Consider the following 10119-nt stretch of genomic DNA (forward strand, 5'->3'; position numbering starts at 1 on the left):
GGGGATGCTGGAGGACTGTATTGTAGCTTCTTCCAGAAGGGTAAATTGTACAGATGTTTGTCGTCTCAAGAGAAACTCTTCTGGGAATGATTTAACATTGGTTGTTCCCAGATTACTTTTCTTCTGGAGCAGCCATTTTTGCTCTGGGAGAAAAATCCTGAATATCTTTTCTCCAAGGAGATATATGTACATGGCCTCAGAAAGCACTGGCAGCTGGACTTCTTCTGAGCATGGGAGAAGGCTAATGGCGGCTTCCCCTATGGGAGGAGTCCATAAGAACGGTCATTTACTGAGTCAGACCAGAAGTCAATCTTGCCTAGTATCCTGTGTCACACAGTGGCAGAGTGGATGCTGAAAGGGAGAACGAACGGGGTATAACTAGGGTTTTTCCCCCTCACTGTTCCTCTTTCACTTGCTGCCTCCGGCATTTAAGGTCTAGGAAGTTCTGATTCAGAGGCTGAATCCCTAACTCCCATGCACAATAGTTACCAATGCATCTTTCCTCCATGAATCTGTCCAATCTCTTTTTGAATTCAGCTAAAAGTCTACCTGCAGGTCCAGGGGATCACAGTCTGCGAAAGCTGCAGGGCCATTTTCCTGTGTCTGGACTCCCCCAGTGCTCAAGATGAGCCCTGCTGCTGCTGTTCTCCAAGCCTCCCCCAAACCAGCAGGATCCTGGTCTGGAAAAGGTGTGGGGAACAAGGGAGAGATGTCTATACATTGGAACACTAGTACACTCCCTCTCAGGAAGATTCCTACTGCTGCATGCTTGTTTCCTACTGCTGCCAAACATGCAGCTGGTCCAATAAAAGACTAGTCCCCCCCACAAAGATTCTGGTTCCTTTCATACTTTCTGGACCATCACAGCTACAATATCACTTAAACACTACTAGTAAACTATTTTAAAATCTTATATGATAGTATCTCACCCCACTTAAAATTAAATATATTTATGGTACAGGAATGGGCAAATGCTGGAGGCAGTATCATCAGTTGGCAGAATTCTACCACATGCGGTAGACATGTCCCAGAATCACACTGTGCTGAAAGAAGGTTGGAGACATGGTGAGAGAAGTAAAATGTCAGTTATTAGATAACACCTTAGTGTTCTTATTGAACCTTGTTAAGAACTTTGCAACCTAAGAGTCGTAAGGAATTGACTGGTCATATTCTCGTGGCTGCCAGAAGTAGCCCTGCAAAAGCCTGGAAAAGAAGTGACACCCCAAAAATCACTGACTGGTTTAAATACTTTTGCATTACTAAAGTTCAAAGAATCAAAGAAAATTAGGGTTGGAAGGGACCTCAGGAAGTCATCTAGTTCAACCCCCTGCTCAAAGCAGGGCCATCCCCAAGTATATCATCCCAGCCAATACTTTGTCTAGCCAGGTCTTAGTAACTCAAAAGATGGAGATTCCACAACCTCTCTGGGTAACTTGTTCCAGTGTTTCACTACCTTCCTTGTGAGAAAGTTTTTCTTAATACCTAACCCAAACTTCCCTTGCTGCAACTTGAGATCATTGCTCCTTGTTCTGTCACCTGCCAGTCAAGTCAATGTTCTACAAGGGAAAAGGAAAAAAGACACTAGCTTAGAAAGCTGGTGCAAATTTCTGGAACTTGCAAAGAAGAAAAAAGTTTTCTGCTTCTAAACCAGAAAGTTGAAGAAACTTTTCTAAATATTGAAAGTAAGTGCAAGTTCTATGAGCTAACACTGAAGAACAAATTTGAAATAAATTTAAAACTTAAAAGCAGAGATGAGAAGAAGTTATAATATGCAGAGTTCTGAGGAAAAAGAGGGGATGAATTAATATATAAAGATGAAGAAATGCAAAAGCTTAACGTAGATTGAATTATAAAAGAAACTGTCACAGACTGAAAGGAAGAGAAGAAAAGAACACAAGACTCTTTATATTAAAGGAACACTGTTGATGAAAGATAAAGATCTTATGTGTATTTTAGGGGATTGGATGAATTTTTAAAATCTTAAATTTGTTAAGTTGGATTCATTAATAAAAAATTAAAGAATTTTTTTCCAACAAAAAATTTTGTATAGGTTGCTTAGAGTGCTTAGTTGAGTTTATAAATGTATGCACACACACTGATGCAGATACAGATTTATCAGTGCACTTATTAGGTAACATCACTTAACTTTATGTATTATTCTACGGGAACAGAAGGAGCCCAATATGCCTCTACCTTTAAGCAAAATGGATTGCCAATATTGAAAACAATCTACATACTTAATTACAACAGCTGTCTACAATTGCTTCTATTGTCATAGCTGTTGTCTCATTGTTAAGTATGACTAGATCAAAACTGAAGTATGTATCCCAAAGATTAGTTAAATACATTTAATCTCTCTTATTAGCTTAAAATAAAATCCTCTTATTTTCTTAAAATTAAACCTGCTAGCTTCAGGTTCTTCTAGCACCTAGGGTAAATCCAAACTGAGCAAACCTCAGCATGATCATAGAGAGAGGCACAGAATTCACTGTACTACTAGAAAACTGCTAATTCAAATAAACTGAGTGGATGAACAGAAGAAACTAGTCTTAAGTATTTGTAGTATCAGTTCAGTCTTACTTCTTGTGTTTAATAAGGGTGCTCTTTGACAGCAGAATTTACTTTCAAGAAAAATCTTTCAAAATTAGTTTTTGCAAATAATTTCTTCTCCTTTGGCAGCCAACAATTAATTCCAAGTCCTAATCTAATTAATGTTTAAGAATTTTCCACTGAGACTTATCTACCTCTTGCCCAAAATAGGTTTATTACTGAACAACTGCCTTTTAAATTAGCTTCCCCCAATATACTGTCAAAGGGCTCTGGAATGGCCATAAACAAATCTAGCAGCAATAATATTTTGAGCTCTTTTCAACTTATGACAGCTTTCCGATACCAATGGATAAAGAGGAGGAATCAGGAATTCTGGGGTTTGTATGCTGTCTCTTAGAACTAGTATTACCTCTGTCACACTCCAGTGGTGTAAAAACTGGTCCAGATCAGTCAGATAGAGACGAACAGGTGAAAGCTGCGTCTGGCTAATGTGAGGTTTTCCTCTAATGCTCTGAAGGCTCATCAATTCCTCTCTTGAAAACCCTAGGAAAAAGGAGGAATAAACCAGTTTATCATGTGCTGTTCCACTTTACTAGGACAACTGAAAAAAAATTCTTTTGTATTAACAGAATATTTATTTTTCAACAATTCCGATACATCTCAGTTAATACTGTAAAGAAAGGATAGCAAAATGAAGTTTGAGTTCAAAAAAGAAAATGCCTGAGAATGCAGTAAGAGGTAAGGTAAAGGGAAATCTAAGGGTCCCCTCCACATGTAACAGGTAATGTGCAATTAACTGGTTAACTGCACAGTTACTTTGAGACCAGCTACATGTGCAAAACAGCTATCACACCATAAAAAGCTCTAACCAGCTACAAAGTTAGGCCTCAAAAATATGTACCAACTTTATAACTGGTTACTATCAAGCTTTAATTTGTATATGTAGTAGGGTCTTCCCTGTGGCTGGGAGCCCCATCAGTTGAATTATAAACTGGTTAAAAAAAGGCTCACTTATATCACAGTTTTTCAGTGGTATAGCTAATGCAATTTTAAAAATAATACAGGAACCTGTTTTTTGTGGCTAAATATATTTTGGAAATTTCACCTCCTATACATTGAGTTTGGATATGCATAGTAGCTAATGGCTGCAAATACTGTCAAAATAATAAATTTCTAGAAGCAATTTCAGTATATGTGTAACTATTTCACTGCAGAACAATTTGCTTCAAACTATTTATGCAAAGAAGGAAAACAAAAAGGTAACAAGCTTGTGTTCTGAAATATGAAAAAAAATTAAAAAAAAAAATCAAACAACTATCAACTAATACAATATGAAACAGATAACAAATACTATTAGTTACTTGTATTTTTTGCCTTTTAACATCAGTTAATGGTCAAAAGTTACAAAACGTATCATTTCAATTTAGTTTAGAAAGATCTTTTTAACCACTGTTACCAGTATATGTTCCATTTAATTGCCAGATGCTTTATGAACAAGTTGAAAATAGGTGTCATTGCACCACAAAAGGCTTATTATTTACATAACGTTTTTCCTGATTTTTCCCTCTACACTTAAAATATAGTCTCGTCTTCACTGTTAAAATATCTATTTTTTACCTCAAGGTAACTAATGCTTGTGAGCTATTCCAAAAAAAACAGAAATGAAAAGATACTTTTTTCACCATGAGCTACATTAGGCAAGATCAATGCTAAATGAAGTTATATTGTAGACCTCCTCTTAAATTTCCCGAGTTTCCCCATGTAGACATAGCCTTATCTGCATCAGTACTCCATGTTCATTAAGAATATTATCTAAGAAGAATGGAGAGATCAGTGTAGTTTAACTGCACATTTTAAATGCTGTCAGGGTGCCCAGAGCAATCTGGCAGAGACTCTAATTTTGTGTGTAAATAAAATATATACAAATACACACACAGCATTCTCTTAAAATAGAGAAAAATATTTTTTTGATAAAATAATTTAAATACTGAGAATTTGAAGAAAACGCAGTCAGAAAAAAAATTAACCCATGCATTGAAAGAATATGAAACACTTCAGGCCAAATGGTAATTGACACTGAAAGTATATAAGGGGCTAAAACAGAATTAAAGAGAATAAATAAGCAAAGTGTACAAGGCTACTAGAATTTCTGATTTTTTGCCGTGTGTACAAGCATCTTTAACCTGCACCTCACAGTTGGTATTAATCCAACTTATCTATCAATTCTTCTAAATGAGATCCTATAGTTCAGCAGTCAGTAATGTTGCTTGCCTTAACAAGAGGCTCAGATATGAGGTGGACTGGTGTACCAACCCAGCTGCTACTGCTTTTCTTGGCTGCTGCTTCTTCCCACCAGAGCTGCAGTGTGGGTGCAACTCCTTGCTACTCAGACCCAGCATGGACAAAGCCCCGCACTGCCGGAACACTGTTGAAGCCCCTCGGCTCCATGGCCCAGATCTAGCAGCTCTAAGCATTGTACACTGCTGAAGCCCGGACTAATTCATTACAATCATTTCCATTTTCTTATTTTTTAAAGTAAAAAATTAACATGGATTACCTGTGAGGGTTGAAAAAAAGAAGCTGAAATAGTCTATGTCATTCAATGAACCATCTTGCACTTGGCACTTCCATCCTGCAAAGGATGATCTAAAAAAAGAACAATTAGAACTGGTAATACTATAACTGAGACTGCACTTCAAGCAATTAGATATTAATATGATCAATTTAAAAATAAAATTCAATACTAGTACATTTGGCATTCCTATCCGCAACTGTTATTATTAAACAGGACTAATGCCATCACCACAAAGCTAGCTGCCCATGTTTGTAGAAGACAGTTTTGTGTTGTTGTTTTTTTTAAACAGATGACCAGCCCTCCTGCAGTAACTGCCAAGTAGCCATTGTACAAGCTGCCTTTTGATGCTAGGCTGTGCAGGGGAAAAATGGACAGATGTGGTTATATAACGTCACCTGGGCCACAAGCATTCAGGCCATGACACTGCATCAGCTGGGCGGAGGCCTGGTGACTCCCAGAACAGCCTGGCCTTCCTTTAGGGTTCCACAGCAGCTTGTAAATCTTATTTTAGTCAATATACACTTTCCTGTAGGATAAAACATAGGCTGCCTAAAGGCTAGATTGGTGATGCTGACATCAGCAAATAAGCAGAGGCTGGGGTGGTGTGGGCACTAAGAAGTATGGTTGACAGCCCAGGGGTTGCAAGTTTGTGACCACAGCAGAAGAGTTCATGGCACAGCTCTGTCAGATTCCAATGAATCCGCAAGTTCTGCTAAATACCTTGTCACAAAAGCATGAAAAAGGAAAGGGCCTCACCACTACATAGTGGCAGAAGTGAAAACAGGCTGCCTGCACTGGGCAAAATGACTATTCCACAGTTGAAGCAAACACATGACACCAACACTGACTTGCACTGGTGTACCTGATTTTTCCCAGGGTACCTCTACATTGGATTCTAGTATATTACATTTCAGTGGACAAGTACAAGCACTTAGACTGGATGAGGAACACGAAGAGGGAGACTAGAAATCAACTGGGAAATTCAGCTGCAGCATGGGAGTAACTGAAGGACATGAGAAGATCAGATCAGATGAGCTGGGGGTGAGAGCAGGGCATATATGCAACCCAAATTGTTACTGGTAAATCAATCAATCAATAAAAAAGTTTCCAGACTTACAAACATAGGCTTCTACAGTGTGATCAATACCAACGCACTCTCCAAGAATCCAAAGTTACTAAATTGCACCATTCCTTTGCTATTAGCAAAAAACTATGAAACCCACTGACAAAACAGTCTCATCCCCATCTACTGCTGGTCTGCTATTGCTGCTATCAGGTACTCCATTAATTCAAGCAGTAGTTCTGTATAACGCCCTTCCGCCCCAGCCCCGGCTGTCTCCCGGCCCCAGGATGGCAGCAGCTGTTGGCACTGCACCCACTGGGGCCGGGAGGCAGCAGCTGTTTGTAGCCTCCCGGCTGCAGCTGGCCCCAGCTCTGGGTAGCTGCTGATAGCCACGGAGCCCAGGCTGCTCCCAGCAGGGCTTGCAGCATCGCAGCTGCCTGCTGGGAGCAGCCCAGGCTCCCAGCTGGCAGCAGCTACCCAGACCTGGGGCCAGCTGCAGCTGGGAGGCTACACACAGCTGCTGCCTCCCCAGCCCCAACGTGTGCCAAAGAAACTGTGCTTATGTGCCATGTTCGGCACATGTAGCAGGGGTTGCTGACCCCGATTTACAACATTAAGGTTACAAAGCTAATGGTGCCTGTACATGAGCACAGAGGTTGCTCCGATGTGCTGTAATTATAGAGCATCGGAGCAGACTCAACTGGGTCTACTAGAGCTTGGTAATTATTACCATGCTCCAGCAGCCTCCCACATCTTGTGCATCAGCATTCCCATGCTTCAAAAGTGGCAGCAGGTTCACCTGAACTAAAGCTTGAATGAGCTTTTGTTCAAGCACCCCCACCATCATTTTAAAAGTGTGGGGGTGCTGATGCACAAGATGCTGTGGCACTTTAATTAGAGCGGCTCTCAGGTGGACAGGGGCAAGAGGGGAAGGGAGCATGAGAGGGAGGCGGAGGCAGATGCCAGGGGGTGAAGGTCAGGGTTAAGTGCCATGTCAGGGAACACAGGCACAGGGGGGCAGTTGTGACAGAGAGCAAGCAGTGCAGGGGAATGCAGGCACTTTGGGGGGACATGCAGCTGTAGGAGCAAGTGGGGGGGCAGGCAACAAGGGGCAGGCCACTTGACTCCCCACTCACTTGCCCCCAAAGCACTGCTCGTTTTACTGCAGCAGCGGGTGGGGGACAAATTTAAGATTAGATCAGATCCTCCAATTAGATTCTAAACATGGAAAATTATAACAAAATTATAGATTTTCCATCTATAGAATCTAATTACTGGGAGGATCACCTTACATTCTAAGTCATCTTAGATTCAGGTAAATATGGTAAAAATGTTCACAGATGCTTGAAAACTATTTATGTGCATTTCTAAAATGGCTCTAAAAGCTGCTTTTAATTAAAAAAAGTTAGAGATATTTGACCCATAAAATAAAATGTTTCTAACACGAATGGAGGAAGAATTAGGTTTACAGCATTTCACAGTGTATAGGTCGACACGGTGTATAGGTCGGCTGCCAACTTTCCAATCTGAAAGGTAAGGATTTTTATAGGTACGGTGTATAAAAGTTGGGGCTGGGTTCATGCTTGGCTGGTGTGGCCCCATCCTCTGCAAGCAGCACTGCCAGTGACACTACTCACAGGGGATGGGGGAGGGGATGGGTTTGGTGCTCTGCTGGCACGGCGGCATCCCCTGCAAGCAGCACCAGCATGGTGTAAAAGTCGAGTTTGTTTTTTAAGACACAATAATTGGGCTTCAAGACCTGACTTGTACACCACGAAATACAGTGAATGCAGATTTTAATTTTTTCCCCTTTTTAGAATAAAAGTTTAAAAAAGAGGTAGGAACCTGTTACAGAATTGCAGATGAGAGGGACCTCTGGTTATTTAATCCAAACCCTGCATTCATCATAATCAACCAGACACTGTAATTTCCAAATAGTGATCTAATCTCAGTGAGAATACCTCTATTTAAATTTACTGTAACTGTACCATTGGGTAACCTGTACCACTAACTGGCTGTTATTAATACCAGTCAAATTTGAACCTTAAGTTAAAACTCTCATCTTCTTTTGCCACTAGTGCCTACAGATCTCCTAGTAGTAGCAGTTGTCAAAAGCATCTTTTATCACTTGTATTTGCCAAGAACATTGCTAACTTTTCTTGAAGATGCAGACCTTGCTACTTCTTTCCAGGCCTTTGCAACCCCCAGACAGATTACTGGAAAAGATTATGTGGGGCCACAGTAACACCACTGGGAATGTACTGCTGGGAAAACAGTGTGGAGCCTCTCAAGATGGGGCCATTACATTTGTGCCCCATGATCTATGTTAACTATCAGTTGTTTACTGCATGAAGTTTAAGGTGTTGGTTTTGACATAAAGCCTGAAAGGAGTCTTGGCTACTCCTGAAACGATTCCTCCTATATCAGGGGTGGGCAAAATATGGACTGCAAGCTGGATCCAACCTGTGGCAGGTCTCTTGGTCCCCTGGCTCAGGCACAGTCTAGCCATAGCACATCCTGCCACCCCCTTTGCATTCAGCAAGGCTGGGGCAGCTCCACAGCTGGACTGCCTTTCTAGGAAGCCCAGGTAGCAGGTGGCTCCTTTTAGCTGCCACCACCACTGGCCCCAGCCCTGCGATACCAGTGGGGACCTGCACTGCACAGCCCTGACCCTGCGCATCCCGTGCCTACTCCAGGCTCACCTGCCCAGGCTGGGCAGTGGTGGAACAGGACAAAAGCTGTCCATTATGTTTATAAGTCCCTTCTTAATAAGTCCTAACATTTTCCTCGCCTTTTTGACAGCTGCTGAGCACTGAGCTGATATTTTTAGAGAACTGTCCACAATGATCCCAAGACCTCTTTCCTGTGTGGTAATAGATAGTGTAGGTATAGTTAGAGTATAGGTAGGGAGAAAGTATAGGTAGAGATAGTGTAGGTATAGCTTGGGTTATCTTTGCCCATATGCATCATTTGACACTTATCTACATTGTATTTCAGCTCTCATTTAGTTGCCCATTTGCTCAATAGCGTCAGATCCTTCTGTAGTACTTTGCAGTCCACCTTGGTCTTTACCATTTTGAATAATTTTATGTCATCCACAAATTGGGCCACGTCACTACTCAACCCCTTTTCCAGATCATTTATAAATATATTAAACAGCACTGATCCTAATACAGGTCCCTATGGGACCCTGCTGTTTGCTTTTTTCCATTCCCAAAACTGACCATTTATACACACCCTTTGCTCTCTATCTTTAAGCCTATTTCTAATATATGAATGGACCTTTCCCTGTAACGCCATGACTACATAACTTTATTAAGGCCTCTGATGGGGGACCTGATGGGGCAATCCACACGGGTTCATCAGTGGCAGGATCCTGTCAGACCAACCTGGTGACCAGGAATAACGATCACAAGTTGGCAGAGGGTAGGTTTAGGCTAGATATCAGGAGGCGCTATTTCATAGTCAGGGCGGCTAGGGTCTGGAACCAACCTCCAAGAGAGGTGGTACAGGCCTTTTACGATCAGATCACCAGATCATTAGATGCAGGGGTAGCAGTGGACATAGTCTTCCTGGACTTCCGGAAGGCTTTTGACACTGTCTCTCACCCCGTTCTCATTAAGAAACTGGGAGGCTGTGGTGTAGGCACCCACACAGTCAAATGGGTCGCCAACTGGCTGGAGGGCCGCACCCAGAGGGTGGTAGTGGATGGGTCCTTCTCAACTTGGAAGGACGTGGGCAGTGGGGTTCCGCAGGGCTCGGTCCTCGGGCCCGCGCTGTTCAACATCTTCATCAGTGATTTGGATGAGGGGGTGAAAAGCACCCTGTTCAAATTTGCTGATGACACTAAGATGTGGGGGGACGTGGGCACACTAGAAGGAAGAAGCAGGCTACAATCGGACCTGGACAGGTTACAAGGGTGGGCGGATAA

General features: G+C 41.9%; 1 protein-coding gene across 3 annotated transcripts in view; it reads right to left on the reverse strand.

The window, feature by feature from the left end:
• TEX10 (testis expressed 10) overlaps nucleotides 1–10119 on the reverse strand; it is a 157836-nt gene that overhangs the window by 66418 nt on the left and 81299 nt on the right. For all 3 annotated transcript variants that reach the window (XM_019509167.1, XM_019509169.1, XM_019509168.1), the window contains 2 exons: nucleotides 5108–5196; nucleotides 2960–3093 (listed from right to left, as the gene is read on the reverse strand). In XM_019509167.1, the coding sequence (XP_019364712.1) occupies nucleotides 2960–3093; nucleotides 5108–5196 (223 nt within the window). The remainder of the gene's footprint in view (nucleotides 1–2959; nucleotides 3094–5107; nucleotides 5197–10119) is intronic.

This window comes from Gavialis gangeticus, unplaced genomic scaffold, assembly GCF_001723915.1.
Source record: "Gavialis gangeticus isolate Ggan-Ray unplaced genomic scaffold, GavGan_comp1, whole genome shotgun sequence".
NCBI classification, from domain to species: Eukaryota; Metazoa; Chordata; order Crocodylia; family Gavialidae; genus Gavialis; species Gavialis gangeticus.